The sequence below is a fragment of the Rhipicephalus sanguineus genome, chromosome 1 (assembly GCF_013339695.2).
Source record: "Rhipicephalus sanguineus isolate Rsan-2018 chromosome 1, BIME_Rsan_1.4, whole genome shotgun sequence".
NCBI classification, from domain to species: Eukaryota; Metazoa; Arthropoda; class Arachnida; order Ixodida; family Ixodidae; genus Rhipicephalus; species Rhipicephalus sanguineus.
In genome coordinates this window covers 66,775,103-66,792,631 of record NC_051176.1, presented here as the reverse complement: position 1 = coordinate 66,792,631, position 17,529 = coordinate 66,775,103, and the positions used below count along the sequence as shown (strand labels likewise).

The 17,529-nt window shown below is 48.4% G+C and overlaps 1 protein-coding gene across 2 annotated transcripts in view; it reads left to right on the top strand.

Moving 5' to 3' along the window:
- Window positions 1–16,960, top strand: part of LOC119392597 (solute carrier family 22 member 6-A) — a 50,388-nt gene extending 33,428 nt beyond the window's left edge. For both annotated transcript variants that reach the window (XM_037659697.1, XM_037659698.2), the window contains exons 7-11: window positions 1,357–1,590; window positions 4,035–4,249; window positions 6,881–7,062; window positions 12,739–12,893; window positions 16,701–16,960. In XM_037659697.1, coding sequence (XP_037515625.1) covers window positions 1,357–1,590; window positions 4,035–4,249; window positions 6,881–7,062; window positions 12,739–12,893; window positions 16,701–16,755 — 841 coding nt within the window. In that variant the 3' untranslated portion in view covers window positions 16,756–16,960. The remainder of the gene's footprint in view (window positions 1–1,356; window positions 1,591–4,034; window positions 4,250–6,880; window positions 7,063–12,738; window positions 12,894–16,700) is intronic.
- Window positions 16,961–17,529: the final 569 nt, after the last annotated feature.

The window sequence follows — 17,529 nt, the reverse complement described above, 5'->3', positions numbered from 1 at the left end:
CTAATTTATTATGATGCACCAATTAGACATACTTCGCTCAAATAATTTACCGCTTCTTTGCGCATATGTATTCGCAAAGGCCAGAAATAAAGGAGAAAAGTAGTTACAGCTTCTCTTGATGTGAAACTATGTATGGGAATTAGAGAGTGAACATCCATGGGCTCAGGGCCGTCTGATCCCGATGACAGCATGGGCAGAGCTCTGCTCGAACCACTGACGCAGCGCGAAAATGATATCAATTGGAATAGAATCTTTATACGTAAACCCAGTCCATGTTGACTAGAATTCTTTATCGCTTATAGGGGGCAGCCATCTTTGGCAGGAGCCAGGTGAAGAGTGAACACGGAACCCGTATGCGGTCCCGAAACGTCGGATAATTTCATCAGATTTGGTCCGCAGTGACCGTAGACGCAATAACCGTGTATCGTTTCAGGTTGAGTGGACGACCACGATGGAGTCTCGCCTGTCCTTATGGCATGCTTGCCGTCAGTGTTCGTTTGCCATCAGCTTGACGTAACCAAACCCTCAATCCCTACACTGGCAGCGCCGAAAGGTGATAACTGCGGTTGATATTACGTATGCTCGCTGTATAAAGGAAAACGCCAATATGAGGCGTGTATGCAGCTTGAAGTTATGGAGGCAGTAATCCATCATCTTTATTGCGGTAGAAATTATGTGGACGCTTCAGACGCATTTTTGCCGTCGCCGAGATGTTCCGCATAAAGTCCAAATCGATGACATTGCCCCGCGCCCCCGCGCGTCGTACGGTCTACGTGCGAGTGAAGCGTGCTGTGCGTGGGCGGCCGACGATCTCGGCTCAAGCGGAGAGGAAACGCGCCGACCGCCTTTCGTTGAGCGAGAGGCCTATGGGGGATCCAGTAGGGGTGGCTGCGCGGCTCCGGCAGGAACTGCGTACTTTGATAAACCGGGCGTGGTCGCCGTATCTGGACATGGATCAGCAGAAGTCTCATACCTCTTTACGTGCATGTCTTCTCAACGCTCAGTTTGCGGTGAAGCGACAGACAGCACAAAGGTCGCTTCGCTCGCTGTAGCGGGTGCGTTTTCTTGCATTAAGGTTTGAGTTACGCCAAGTCGGACCCCAAAGGAGTTAGCTGCTAGCTTTAGTTCGTATAACATTTCGATTCGTTGCTATGGCATACATTGCTTCACCCTTGCGGCGAAAACTGGACTTTTTTTATCGGGGCGCACTTTCAGACTAGGTACGCTCTCTTTACTGCTTCACCCTTACCGCTCAATTCACGCTTTATTCTGAACTTACGCAATCTCCCTAGACTACATTTAGTAGCGGCAACCATGTACAGAGGACGGTCCGTCGCTCCTTGGTCGGTGCTGCAGCATTTTGCAGGAGTCTCCGCGATGGCTGGTGTCCACCCACCGCGAGAAACAGGCTCGTGCGGCCATACTCAAGATACTGCGCATCAACGGACGCCAGGTGCCCGACATGGAGACCACCATGCGAGAACTGGTGGAGAAGTCCAAGGCCGACGCCCAGCTCAGTTCCACTAGTCCCGTAGAGATACTCAGGCACAGGAGGCTACTGCGTAACGCCATCTTACTCTTCATCGTATGGTATGTAACGCTTATAGACTCATGTCTACATGCGCGTCTGCGGCATTTGGTTTGTTCGTGCATATAAAACCATATAGGGTAGAAATGCGATTGCCAAGGGACTGATGCTTCCAGCCTTTATTTTATAGTTGCCTTTTGGATTATATGCGAACTGGCCTATTACATTTGTGCGCACTGCACGATGTTCCACGCACAAAAATGTTATGTAAGCATGTTACTCCCTAATGAAAAAGAAAGAAGTGAAAAAAGTAAACAAGCCAATAAGAAAGAAAGCAACTAAAATTTGCAGAAATGACACTTTCAGAGGATTAGAACCCGCAGGACCTGTAGTACATAAGGGGAACACTGTAACCAATATGCCTTTGGCAAGTACAGCAACAGATAGAACGGAAAGAAAGCAACTAAAATTTGCAGAAATGACACTTTCAGAGGATTAGAACCCGCAGGACCTGTAGTACATAAGGGGAACACTGTAACCAATATGCCTTTGGCAAGTACAGCAACAGATAGAACGGAACACCCTCAGCAATACCCAGTTAGCGTGCCGGTTAGTGCGTTGAAGCACTTGACGTGTCTTCATTTCGCCACGGACGCGGCGGCGGATGCTTCGACGGCAGATAGTACGGCCGAGTGATGGCGCGCTATCACTAGCCAGCAATATGCTCAGGCATACCAAATTTAGCTCATTGATGAACCACCTTATTCTACATTTAATTATTATTTAGCACGTGCCGCAGACCACAATGGACGTAGTGTTTGCAGCATCGACGTGAATAATTAAAAAGAAATACTTAAAAAGCACCATATACGCATCCGCAAGTATACAGATCTACGTTTACATATTCAGAAAAGTAATTATAAAAGAGACATACGTCTCCAACGTGCGGTTTCTAAGAAAAGTCATGTTAGGAAATATTATGCCAAGGTACTTAAATCAGAGTTCTTAGGACTCTGCTTATATCTCTGATCTTGCTTTAGCGGTGTAGTACCGTGCCTAAGTGGTATAGCACCCTTTTTTACACGTTCCGACGGACTTTTTTGTGCCTTACACGAAAGTAAATAGGTTTTGCTGACCTTGTACTTTTTGCTCGGTACTGCTGTCGAAGAATGCAACCGCGATATCATCACGGGGATCACACCGGTATGTACTGTACGTGTGTTTGTTTACATGGAGCTACTGCGTGCGCTCCCACAACAGCTTCGTGAAGTCGCAGCAGAATCCGATGCGTTTCGCGTGCACGTGGACTAAACATAATTACCGAAACAGAGAAACTTCGAAAGCCAAGCATGGTTTGCCTAACTGAAAGGAAGTGGCGAACACAGACGTGATGCTTGTCGTGGTTATCCATGCGCGCGAGCGTCCACGCCGGCACTGCTCCGATAGCTCCTTCGTCTTGTCGCGCTTGTTGAGGAGCACTTTCGGCGTCTTGAACACGCTGCAACCATCTTTCTTTGACTGCAACTTATTTACCTGACTTTAGGTGCAACTGCTACAGCCCACAACCACGCAGTGCACCATCGCGCCGGCACCGCTTGAGCGAGAGCTGGTGCCGCGCGCGCTTCCCCGATCGTCGGCTTGACTGGCTAGGACAAAAAAATGGCCGCCTACCCCGCCGCCGCCGTTCGTGCAAGCTCCCTATTGGCTAATAAACATGTCACTCGAGTTAAAACAAGTTAGCTCTGATCTTCCGCACCAGTCATTAACAAATACAACACCGTCATCTGCAAAACACTCCTATTTGTGTTTCGGACGTGACAACAGTAACAAGATTATTATCTTGCAAAGAACCTGCCAATACCCTAAAATACTGCCCTGGGGAGCGCCTAATGTAACCGGTAGGTAGAATTATACGGTACCTAATTGCGTTGTTTCGCTGATATATTCGTCAGAAACGGTGTTAAGTTCAGTGTGGCGCTCAAGGACTTTCGCGAAACATCTGGGTGGGAAGGTCAGTTGGTCATTACTTTGCAATGTATGAAGAGGCGTTAAACATCAAGCGTCGTGTTTCGTATTTCTCAATTAAAATGCCCGCATGCTTACAAATCTACCTGCACCGCAAGATTTAACCGCGTCTCTTAAGAGTGTGACGGACGCCGCGACGGGTCTGGATACGCTCGAACGAGCAACACTAACGATCAACTCACTTCGCCCCAAGAAACAATAAACACAGCCTAACTTATTATCACGCATTCCTTTAACACAACGCAAATCGTTACTCGTACGAAATCAAAACTGCTTCCAAGTCGCATGCATATACACTCGGCAAATATTGTAATATGGATGCATTTAGCGTTCGAACAATCATTTAAATGTATTTAGCGTTGATCATTTATTGCAGTGCATGGTATACCCATTATATTTATAGGTGTTTCTTTTGGCCAATCCTCGATGTGAAGAGCTTCGCGCAAGTACTCTTTTTTTCACCGCGGTGTTCAACTGGCAGGTTCTGCGACAACCTGCTGCTGTTCGCCACGACGCTGTCATCGGTTGACCTGGGTGGCAGCCGGTTCATCAACTTCGCCCTTTCGGCGGCGGGCGAGATCCCTGGAGGCCTGGTCAGCCTGCCCTTAGTGCGCTACTGTCGCCGCCGAAGGTCGCAGGCGGCGCTGCTGCTCCTCGCCGGTCTCGCCGCCATACTCATATCGCTGCTGCCTCTCGGTGAATTTCAGTCACTTTTCCCTTCAATTAAATTTGGGGGTTTTACGTGCCAAAATCACGATGGGATTACAAGACACGCCGTAACTGAGGGCTCCGGAATAACTTTGACCGCGAGGTACGTATGTCTAAAACCAAGTAGACGAGCGTTTCCGCATTTCGCTCAGCGCGAAATTTGGCCGCCAAGGCTGGGAAACGACCTCGCGTCCTTGGGTTTGGGTACAGCGCAACATCAGAGCCGTTAAGCTATCACGGCGGGTCTTTTAACTTTGATTGAACTGTGGTACTAAAATATTTGGATCATCGGTACGCACATCGGGGCGGACACTAACTAGCTACCATTTTGGCGGCCCCATGCCAGTAATCACAGCATTCAACGTCACCACTGTATACATGGCAAACCGAGACACAGTCTGTGTTAAACATTGAAGCGATAAAACCGGGTGCGGCTCTACAGCTGCGGTGCAGACATGTTGCTCAAGTTTGAAGCACATATGAAAGCAAAAGGTAGGCAAGTATTTGCAAAACGCGTTACAATTTGGCATGGTGTTGAAATATTGCAGGTGCAAGCGATTTTTACATTCCCAAAAGTAGCAACCTCGCCAAACGCCAATGAAAATAGAATAGAAATTTGGGTTAGTTGGAATATTTGCATAGTTGATGCAGCGCTGAAAGACGCAAACGTAGAACCAGAAAACTCGGGACGACTACTCTGTAGCAACTGAAAGATTTATTCCGAAACACACACACAAACACGCGCGCGCGCACACACCCACAAACACACACACGCACACACACACACAAACACACACAAGCAAACACACACACACAGGAAAACACAGCTGAACACGGCAGGCATGCGCAAAAGTGAGAAAATTACGCATGTCACTTAACATTACACGTGCCGAGCACATACGCGAACTGCTTGTCTGTGAAGGATATCGACGCATGGCTAACGCATGCGTCTCCCATTCTTTGAATGTGGAAGGTTTCGATTACTTCACGAGTTAAATTACAACTGTCTCCAGATAGTATATCCGCATCTATTAACACAGTAGAGCAGCCAAACGTAATAATATTCTGTGAGGTTTAACGTCCCAATACCACGATTTGATTATGAGGGACGCCGTAGTGGAGGGCTCCGGAAATTTAGACTATCTGTGGTTCTTTTAATGTGAACCTAAATCTAAGTACACGGGCCTCAAACATTTTCGCCTCCATCGAAAATGCAGCCGCCGCGATTCGATCCCGCGACCTTCCGATCAGCAGTCGAGCGCCATAACCACTAGCCCACCGTGGCGGGGCTGAGCAGCCAGGCGTATTGCAATGCGACCCAAGATGCGATGCATTAGGCTTCTTCAAAGACTGATTGTGCTCCTTTAGGCGAACGTTAATCTTACCAAACGTTAATCTCTTACGAATGGGTATCAGAACTTTCCCACCGCCTGGGCAATGTTTACGGTGTTTTCTGCTCCAGCAAAGCTATATAGAATCTGCCGTCTCGTTCAGAGAAAAATAGAGGGTAGCGAAAAGGAAACTGACGGCTGCGAGGTTAAACATATGTCCAGTTACGTATACCTGGTAAATGCCTTGCTGTATATCAGATTCCCCTTACTTGCGGTAAATCGTACGTGGGACCAAGCGTCAGGTGTATTAACGTTCGCCTAAAGGAACACAGTCAGTCTTTGAAAAAGCCTAATGCATTGCACCTTGCGCCACATTGCAATACGGGTGGCTGCTCTCCTGTGTTAGTAGATGCGGAGATAGACACAGTTGTAAATTAATTCGTGAAGTAATCGAAATCTTTCACATTCAAATAATGGGAGACGCGTGCGTTAGCCATACGTCGATATCGTTTACACACAAGGAGTTTGCGTATCTGCTTGTGACATTTTTGAAGTTTAAGGCGCGAATATAAGACACGGACGAAGAATAGGAACACACACACGGAGCGCTCCGTGTGTGTGTTCCTATTCTTCGTCCGTGTCTTATTCGCGCCTTAAAACTTCAAATGTGTTAAACCAACCAGCCCAGTCTGCCATTCTTGCATAGTTAAGTGACATGTGTGATTTTCTCACTTTTGCGCATGCCTGCTTTGCTCGGCTTTGTCTTCCAGCCTGTATCTTTCGGAATAAACTTTCAATTGCGAGACAGCGCTCGTCCTTTGCTCTGTGTCTTCGTCTATCAGCGCTGCATCAACCATGTCGATGACAAACAATTAATGCGTGCCTCAACGGCAATTACTGCATGCCCTTTTTAATTCGTAAAATCGAGTAAAAATGCCTACCACGCAACGCTAATTATTCGTACTTATTGAGAATTCCTGCATATGACGCCGATCGCGGTGGCCCTTCTCGGGTGAGCCATTAGCGGTCTGCCGGTCGACCTGTCTGCCACCGCTGAGAATGCGCCTTAATAATTTGCGCAGTTATACGGAGAAGTTAATCGTATCAGGTCTTCCTCAGCGCAATGATGGGCTACAAAGAGCTAAGGTTCAGTGTTGCAGTAAAGCCGCCCGTTAAACTCCAAATGCTAGACTATGGGAAGTGTAGGACTACATGATAATTCTTTCTGGACCTCTGTTTGGGATCACTCGTATAGCGTCTGACGAGCGGTTCTCTTACCCCCTTGCAGAAAACCTGTGGCTCCGCCTTGGTCTAAACATGACCTCCCGCTTTCTCCTGGTCATTTCGGGCGCGATCAAGTGGGTCTTCACCATGGAGCTCTTCCCAACGGCGACGAGAAGCTTCGGGTTCGCTGCCTGCTTCACCATGGGACGCATTGGAGGAATGGTGGCGCCCTTCATGAGAGACCTGGTGAGCTTTTCCACCAACTCGGGAGGATCCGGTGGATACGTGTGGACTAGCCTATTTCAACACCATTTGTGATCTTCAGTGTTACGCGTCTTTCAAGAGAACGATAAATTTTCGGCGAACATACGGGCACGTTGTTTCTCCTTCCGTGTTCGTCTAAAGTACATTTGTTGCGTAATGCAAGAAATTGCCTGAATAAAGCCCGAGTTAATCGTAATTCTTTCATTCGCGCAATTCGCACGACGTTTTTAAATGCGAAGCATTTCTTAGCGAACTTCTGCGACTTTGAGCGTATCTATCTATCTATCTATCTATCTATCTATCTATCTATCTATCTATCTATCTATCTATCTATCTATCTATCTATCTATCTATCTATCTATCTATCTATCTATCTATCTATCTATCTATCTATCTATCTATCTATCTATCTAGCCGCCTACGACTTTGTGCTCTCCTGGTCGCTTGGATAATCGAATGTACACCAAAGTTGGTATAGCGTAACATGACTGTATGACGAACATAAATGACAAGTTATAACATGAAAATCATGACACGCATGACATGTACAGCATGACTTACGTGCCACGCTCATGATGCGCTGGCGGCCGTTTCGCTAGCTGTATATACACCAAAATTGGTATTGCGCGACGTGACTGTGTGACGAACATAAATAACACGAGTTAACACGAAAATCATGACACGCATGTCATGTACAGCATGACTTACGTGCCGCGCTCATGGGGCGCTGGCGGCCGTTTCGCTAGCTTGATCTACCCCGAAATTGGTATTGCGCAACGTGACTGTGTAACGAACATAAATAACACGAGTTAACATGAAAATCATGACAAGCATGTCATGTACAGCATGACTTACGTGCCGCGCTCATGGGGCGCTGGCGGCCGTTTCGCTCGCTTGATATACACCGAAATTGGTATTGCGCGACGTGACTGTGTGACGAACATAAATAACACGAGTTAACACGAAAATCATGACACGCATGTCATGTACAGCATGACTTACGTGCCGCGCTCATGGGGCGCTGGCGGCCGTTTCGCTAGCTTGATCTACCCCGAAATTGGTATTGCGCGACGTGACTGTGTAACGAACATAAATAACACGAGTTAACACGAAAATCATGACAAGCACGTCATGTACAGCATGACTTACGTGCCGCGCTCATGGGGCGCTGGCGGCCATTTCGCTAGCTTGATCTACCCCGAAATTGGTATCTTGCGACGTGACTGTGTAACGAACATAAATAACACGAGTTAACATGAAAATCATGACAAGCATGTCATGTACAGCATGACTTACGTGCCGCGCTCATGGGGCGCTGGCGGCCGTTTCGCTAGCTTGATCTACCCCGAAATTGGTATTGCGCGACGTGACTGTGTGACGAACATAAATAACACGAGTTAACACGAAAATCGTGACAAGCATGTCATGTACAGCATGACTTACGTGCCGCGCTCATGGGGCGCTGGCGGCCGTTTCGCTAGCTTGATCTACCCCGAAATTAGTATTGCGCGACGTGACTGTGTGACGAACATAAATAACACGAGTTAACACGAAAATCATGACACGCACGTCATGTACAGCATGACTTACGTGCCACGCTCATGGGGCGCTGGCGGCCGTTTCGCTCGCTTGATATACACCGAAATTGGTATCTTGCGACGGGACTGTGTGACGAACATAAATAACACGAGTTAACATGAAAGTCATGACACACATGTCACGTACAGCATGACTTACGTGCCAGGCTCACGGTGCGCTGGCGGCCGTTTCGCTCGCTTGATATACACCGAAATTGGTATCTTGCGACGTGACTGTGTTACGAACATAAATAACACGAGTTAACATGAAAGTCATGACACACATGTCACGTACAGCATGACTTACGTGCCAGGCTCACGGTGCGCTGGCGGCCGTTTCGCTCGCTTGATATACACCGAAATTAGTATCTTGCGACGTGACTGTGTGACGAACATAAATAACATGATTTAACATGAAAGTCATGACACACATGTCACGTACAGCATGACTTACGTGCCAGGCTCACGGTGCGCTGGCGGCCGTTTCGCTCGCTTGATATACACCGAAATTGGTATCTTGCGACGTGACTGTGTGACGAACATAAATAACACGAGTTAACATGAAAGTCATGACACACATGTCACGTACAGCATGACTTACGTGCCAGGCTCACGGTGCGCTGGCGGCCGTTTCGCTCGCTTGATATACACCGAAATTGGTATCTTGCGACGTGACTGTGTGACGAACATAAATAACACGAGTTAACATGAAAGTCATGACACACGTGTCACGTACAGCATGACTTACGTGCCAGGCTCACGGTGCGCTGGTGGCCGTTTCGCGGTTTCGCTAGCTTGATCTACCCTGCAGTTGATATTGCGCGACGTTACTGTGTGACGAACATAAATAATAGGAGTTAACATGAAAACCATGGCACGCATTTTTCTAGACGACATACAAGACGATGTATGCAGCTCTTTGCTGGCTGCTTCGCATTACATCGATTCCCACAATGCGTGGGATCTGCCGGCTTTTTTGTTGCTGTTTTTTGCCCGAAACAGGGTTTTTAATTAGGAATCCTACAAAAATTACTCGAATCACCCAACGACATATTAAGTATCCGTCCACGCGAACATTATTTACAAAAAAGTACAGTAATATGTATTGACTGAATAAACCAGTTTACATTAATTACCTTATGAATTCAAGACATTGTAGTTCGTGTTTGTATTGGCAAATTGTGCGAAATCGTCATAAGAGTACTTCTTCTTTTTTTTATTATTTCAACATCTTTCCGCCAGGGGGGCGTAAATAATGGCTTCAAGTTGTTCAACTTGCCTGATTACGCACGCGGCATGGCGCAGGGCGGCTTGCAGTGCAGCTCTCCTGTCCCTTCGCTGATGAGAATCGCAGAGTTTCGGAAAAGTTGGCAGCTCCGCTGACAAGGAAATAAGGCAGAACAAAAACACTCATGTGGTATTCGACTATGCCAGTAGGAAGTTAAATGCACTTGCAAACTATTCTTTCGCCGAGGTGCTGCTTTCTTGCAGGAATCCTTGGATAATGACATTAGAAGAGTGTTTCTAGTATACCTTAAGATGTTAAAAAAAATGTTCTGGTGGGGCCAGAGATGGTTGTAAGTCTGACGGCCATTAATTTCGCTGGTAATTTTCGCTGCAGACGAATGCTGTCCTGAAACTTCCTTTTCGCTTGTCCCGAATGTACAGGGCCACCATTCTTCGGGTGAAAACGGCACAGCGCTCCGCGGAGCGCCAGTACATCCGTCGCGGCGGCACATTGAACCGACACGGCGCAAACGCACAGGGACGCGCCGCTATTGTTGCATTTCACAACAAAGCAAGAGCGGCGCGCTCCAGCACGGTAGCAGACGACCTGAAGGACTCTGTGCGCCTGCGCCGTTTCGCTTCGATGCGTGACCGTGCCGGATGCACTGGCGCTCTGCGGAGCGCGGCCACGCTGAGCTGTGTTCAGCCTCAGAGTGGACGAACCTGTACATCATATTCTCGTTCGAGGTGAATTAAAGAGTTATACAGAAAGAAAACTAAGGCTATCCCAACTGATTGAAGGCAACTGGGGGAAGTAAAAACAAAACATTGCAGCTTGTAGATCGAATACGCAAGTATGGAAGAATATCATAGGAAGTATCTGAAAAGCAAGTCACGGGATGTCAACGGAATGATAAAGCGGTTCAGAGCCAGTAAAAATGGGCGAATGTCGGTTAGCACCCTACAGACCTTTCGGTAAGACGATGTTGCTATTGACAACTGCTGATATTTTGCCATTGAATGTAAGATATGGAACAGCGGGAACATTACAGGTCTTAGTGCGTTTTTTCTTAGTTAGAGTCTCAGTTTTTTAGTCTCGACGTAATAAGTGACAGGCCATCTAGCCGAAGAAAGTATAGGGGCATTTAGTTATTTTTGATTCATATAATAGAACTTTATAAAAAGGTACAATTAACTGGATGAAAAAGCAGAAGTGTGGTTTTAAGCTGGGCCAGTTGGTACGAATCCGTCGTTTCGGCGCTGATGTTCCTGTGTGCTTTGTCTCGGTTTCTGCGGGTTTTTTTTTTACGATGGTTGAAAAAGACTTGTCCCATGTGTTGACTACACCCACGAGAGCGTGGGTGCCCCGTAGCAGAATTGATAAAGCAGGTCTAATGCAGAGGATGTCATACCGGTCCAGCCCGTGGCAAGCTATCCATTCGTTTGTTCTTCATTTGCCTTATCCTTTTAGATGCGAAGTATCTTAAGGCGGAGCTCAATCCGGTGGTGGTGGTGGTGGTGGTGGTGTGCGGCGTGACCACCCTTACTGCGCATGCGCATACCCTCTCCACACACCTCCTCTCCTCTCCACTCCCCCTCACCATTCCCCCTGTCCTCTACCCCTCTCCCCTTTCCCTCTCCACTCACCCTCTCCCTTCTCCTCTCCCCTTCTCCCCCTTCCCCTCTCCACTTCTCCTCTCCCCTTCCCCTCTCCCATACCCCTCACCACTTCCCCTCTCCCCTCCCCCTTTCCACTCTTCCTCTGAAACGCGGGCTAGACATACCGAAATTCTCTCCTGCGCAACGCCGCGATGAGCTCGAGCGCATGCGCGTCGCCTTCCCTTCTCTCTCCTCTCCTAGCTGCCCCCCTCTCGCCCGCCTGTCGACCGCGTTCCCCGCTCGCCCTGTGAGAATTAACGGCCAGGCTAGATGGAAGATACGACGCGCGTAGCGTCCCTCTTCGCCTTCCACGACGCGAGGTCGGTAGCATGCCCAACGAACGCCAACGGAACGCGATCGTGCAAGTGCTCCGGCTTCGCATCGCCTCATGGTCCCCTTTAGCGGGAGATGGTGTAATGTTTATTTTACATTTCATTTAGGCATAGCGAAAAACTTACATTGTGCTTTCTCTTCCCTCGTTATCTGTTACACCTGGAACAGGCATTATGTACCGGTATATCCGAAAATGAGTCGATTAAAAATAATTTTCAGGCTTCTCCTGCGTCGATACATCGCTTCCAGAGATATTTCCAGGCAACGAAGGCATCGCCATAGAACTCCTCCGGAATGTCCTTTTGAGCCTTGGTGATAGCCTCGTTGACTTTGTCAACTGTCCCGAAATGGTGTATAGTCATGACAGACTTGAGGTTATGGCACACAATTATCTCCAAAGGCCTTCTTTATTGTAGCAAATGTTTCTATTGCGTACTTGACGAGGTTTTCAAAAAAAAAGTTAATGGTACTCATTTCCGCTTTGTTCCAATGTGCGCTGAATTACGGCTTGTATGGGAAATGAAAGCGCGTTTCACTGAAAAGCATGTCCTTACTCTCTGGGTGGTCGCAGACTAGTGAGCGACCGCGCGTGCGTAAGCTATCCCCTCTACCAATCCGCGCCGGTTCTAGCGCGCTGCGGCGAATAGTCGATTCACAGTGTAATCATTAACATTGCCTTATGGACAAACCCTGTAGAGTTTATTTTGTGTCAACAGTGTGGGCCGCGAGCCACTACGCTGTTGCACGCATGGCTGAGTGCTTTGTGCCGGCAAACTGTCCAGCTCACACTTTAGGTTTGTGCCGGGAACGTCCACTTTTGTCGCCTACCAATCTGTGTTGCTTCAGAAACACGTTCTCGCAGGGAATCCACGTGCACACCATTGCGCCCACCATCGTGCTCAGCGGTGCCGGACTGTGTGGAGCCACTGCGGCCTGCTTCCTACCGGAAACTCTGGGAAAGCCACTGCCCGATACTTTCGACGAGGCCAACAACCTCGGCCTGAGGCCGAAACGCAAGTGAGTCGGAGCACAAGCCTGCCTGTAAAACAATATCACAGAGACCCTGTATCCGGTTGCTGGTAGCAGGGGCGTAGCGAGAAATTTTTTTCGGGGGGGGGGGGTTCAAACAATGCGTTTGTATGTGTGCGTGCATATATACGCAAGCAAAACTGAAAATTTTTGGTGGGGGGGGAGGTGGAACCCCCCCCCCCCCCCCCCCCTGGCTACGCCCTTGACTGGTAGGTCTATCAGTGTATTAGATTATATTAGCCGGATGAAAGTAATGTTATATGAATAAGAGAACAAGAGCCTGTCGAGCCAGCCGTACGTGCTGGCACTAGCGGGTGTATTAGGACGCTCTGACATGCCGACGTACGTGGTAAATATAGAGTATGCGCTCTTGGCATGCAAGAATGTCTGTCTTTAATTTTAATCAGTAGGATAGGCGATGAGATACAACGTAGCGTTTCTGCTGATTAGCGAACACATCAGAAATATAATGGTATACGTAGAAATTCTGCAAACTCTCGTAAGTAACGCTTAATTTAAGGCAACATCTATGGTGTAAGGGAAATGCCCGCCGTGATAGCTTAGCAGGTAAGGTATCGCGCCCCTTGCTCAAGGTCACTGGTTTGGTTTCTGACCATGGCGGCCGCATTTCGGTGGGGGTGAAATGCAGCAACGCCCGAGTACCCATATTTAGGTGCACGCTAAAAACCCTAGATGGATGGACGGATGGAAAACTTTGTTGAAAATCCGGAGGGTCGCAACGCAGCGCGAAGCGGGCCGCTCCCACAAACCCTATAGATGGCCGAAATTAGTCCGGAGTGCCCCCCCCCCCCCCTCACGGCGTGGCTGATAATCATATAGTGGTTTTCGATCGTAACACCACATAATTACTATTAGAGATGAAGGAAATAAACTAGAAGAGTGTATTGGGCATGCTACCACCTTTGCTAGTCACTCTCTTCATAAGGACAAAAAAAATTGTGCATCGGAAATTTGGCGGCTTAATATGCCAACACCGCGGCACGGTCACGAAGCGTGGTGGGGACTACGGATATATTTGAACCAACGTGCACAACCATAACGTGCACAATTCATAATGATAATTGTTGGGGTTTTACGTCCCAAAACCATGATATGATTATATGAGGGACGTCGTAGCGGAGGGCTCCGTAAATTTTTACCATCTGGTGTTATTCAACATGCACCTAAATCTAAGTACACGGGTCTCGAGCATTTTCGCCTCCATGGAAAATGCGGTCACCACGGCCGGAATTCGATCCCGTGACCTTCGGGTCATCAGTCGAGCCCCATAACCAGTAGACCACCACGACGGGTATTAGATTGTATATCCAAGTACACGAACATTTGTGCATTCCGCCCCCTTAAAAAAAGTGCCCGCCGAGGCGATGATCCAGTGCGTGACTTGGTGCTACGCAGCACAAGCCCGTCACCGCTGAGCTACCGAAACTGGGGCCACTCCGTGCATGAAGCCATCGCATTTCACCTTCAAAAAGTTGGCGCCGCCCGTAATTCTGCGTCCTGCTCATTCAGCCTAAAGTGCTAAGTTCCCGCCAGTTTTTAATCCCTTCACACTCTCTAGCGGTCGCCTTTCCAACAACTCTGTGCATAGCATATCCAAATATGTTTTATGGCGAGACATTTAATTGTTTGATCGTCTTCGTTCCTAATTTGGAGCACGGAGCTGTTGGTGGCTATCGCACCCGTTGTCTTCTCGAAATAGCGTACACTGAGCGGAGGGAGCCGTAGACAACGCTAAAAATGTCTGCAAAGTTATCACGCTTCCATATTGGCTTTATAGGGAGGGAGTGAGCGTAGTATGTGTGCGTTTCTCATCAAGCGTTTAAGTCACTAAAAACACCGGAAATGTCACGAACGTCCAGCTTTCTACTGACGCAGTTTTTAGCTTTAAATATTCTCCGGGTCGGTAGCTTTGGCAGCGAGAACGCGAGCACGCTTGCCTTCTCGTATGCGTTTAACTCTCTCCTAGAAACTTATACAGAGTATAGTGCCACCAAGTTTAGCAGCAGCATAAGGATGTTTAGGCGACTGAAGTTCATCCACTGTTTCGTCTCTCTTAGCAGCCATATACCCTCTGATACGCCAACTGTACCTCACGGTGGTGATGATCACCCATTCATTTTAGATCTCTCTCCTGAAGCGCCTTTCCTGATATCGAGAAGTCAGAACAATGGTTGCGCATAAGGCGACAACGGGACACAGCCAATGGCAAAAACAAAAGAAGAACAAGTTTTTTTGTACATGTTTTTTTTTTTGTGAGTATTTATCAGCAAGCGATGATCCTGCACGAGTGAGATGCGCGGCCGATGTGCGCTTTATAAATAGTGTCGACGACAACCAAGCAACAGAATCAAGTGAAAAGAACCCTTATGATAATATACCAGTCCGTCCGCCATTGCTTCCATTTTTCTTTTCGCCGTATCAACATTAGAGGTAGTCGCTTGGTAGTCGCTTAATCAAGCACAGCGCTCGACGTCACTACTTTCATGATGTCAAGAATTTCGCATATAGAAGTTTACCTTTTTGGAAGTGAAGGATCGCAAGCACTGCTTCTTGGAGGAGACGACGACCAGCACATTCTGCAACGACCATAATGAGACAGTTCGTGAGAGTTGCGCATATCATCATCAGCCTGTCTACGCCCACTGCAGGGCAAAGGCCTCTCCCATGTTCCGCCAATCAACCCGGTCCTGTGCTTTCTTCTGCCACGTAATACCTGCAAACTTCTTAATCTCATCTACCCACCTAATTTTCTGTCTCCCCCTCACGCGTTTGCCATCTCTTGGAATCCAGTCAGTTACCCTTAATGACCACCGGTTATCCTGCCGACGTGCTACGTGCCCGGCCCATATCCATTTCTTCTTCTTGATTTCAACTATGATGTCATTAACCCCCGTTTGTTCCCTGACCCACTCTGCTCTCTTCCTGTCTCTTAAGGTTACACCTATCATTTTCCTTTCCATCGCTCGCTGCGTCGTCCTCAATTTAAGTTGAACCCTCTTTGTAAGTCTCCAGGTTTCTGCTCCGTAGGTAAGTACCGGTAAGATGCAGCTGTTATATACCTTCCTCTTGAGGGATATATTAGATGCGCATATATTAGATGCGAAGTATCTTAAGGTCGAGCTCAATCCGGTGGTGGTGTGCGGCGTGACCACCCTTACTGCGCATGCGCATACCCTCTCCACACACCTCCTCTCCACTCCCCCTCATCATTCCCCCTGTTATCTACCCCTTTCCACTCTCCACTCACCCTCTCCCCTACTCCTCTCCACTTTCCCTCTCCACTTACCCTCTCCCCTCCCCCTTTCCATTCTTCCTCTGAAACGCGGGCTAGACATGCCGAAATTCTCTCCTGCACAACGCCGCGATGAGCTCGAGCGCATGCGCGTCCCCTCCGCTTCTCTCTCCTCTCCCACGCTGGCCCCCTCTCGCCCGCCTGTCGACCGCGTTCCCCGCTCGCCCTCTGAGAATTAACGGCCAGGCTAGATGGAAGATACGACGCGCGTAGCGTCCCTCTTCGCGTTCCACGACGCGAGGTCGGTAGCATGCCCAACGAACGCCAACGGAACGCGATCGTGCAAGTGCTCCGGCTTCGCATCGCCTCATGGTCCCCTTTAGCGGGAAATGGTGTAATTTTCAGATGCCTATCAGTCAACCAACTTTTATCCTCTGTAACAGATGCATAAAGATGTATCTGTGTTAGATAAAGGTGTGTCGGGTCAAATTGGATTGAGCGACGCGCTTTATAACGAAGACTTGTACGGTTCTCTTACGCAGGTCACGCCTTCGTGGAGACGTGGATTCCAGTGGCACGGTTCCTCCCGGTAAATAAATAAGATGGGGAGCCACCGACACAACGAAAGCGTACAGGCTATCACACAAAAGAAAGAAGAAAAAAAAAAAGGCTTTGACTAAGCTGCCTTTGCCGGCAGTGGCTGCCTGTGTGTTGAAGCTGTTGAAATGCCTGGCTTAACATTATTCCTTTGATACAGGCAGAGTAACAAGATAAACAGGAACGCATTGTCACAATCCTTACAATGTACACTGTCAATTTTTATGAAAGGGAACACGCGAGCTCGTGGCCTGCGCGCTCCGTCGACTGCTTGCAGCGCCTTCAAGCGGGAGCGAGAGCAACAATAGCCTCTTTTCGCGTCATCTATTGGCAAGCAAAACAACCAGTCATGTGTGATATGCAACCGGCTGCCAGATTGCAAGCACCTCCCCCTTCAATGCGATTAAGCAAGAGACCGGGCCAGCGGCGCGTCGTCTGCTGCTTGCAAATTGTGCTTGGCACGCGAGCGCACTCGGAACGGAGAAACTCTGCTGCTTGGCTTATACGCGTCACCGCTTCGGCTGATTTAGAACGCTTTAAGCGACGGGTAGTTTCCCGTTTAGAAATCTCTCATCGAATGCTGTTGAAAACATTCTTCTGGGTGGAATCCCACTTAGCCGAGAAAATGCAACGCCTGCCAATAGAAAAAGCACTTGTATGACCGCGCTGGATGCTTTAAAGTCATGCACAGCGACAGCCGTTGGGGTAGTGATGATAGCGCGAGATGGTGCTGAGTAGCAAACAGAAGGAGAAACAGTTTCTTGGTGGTTGTGA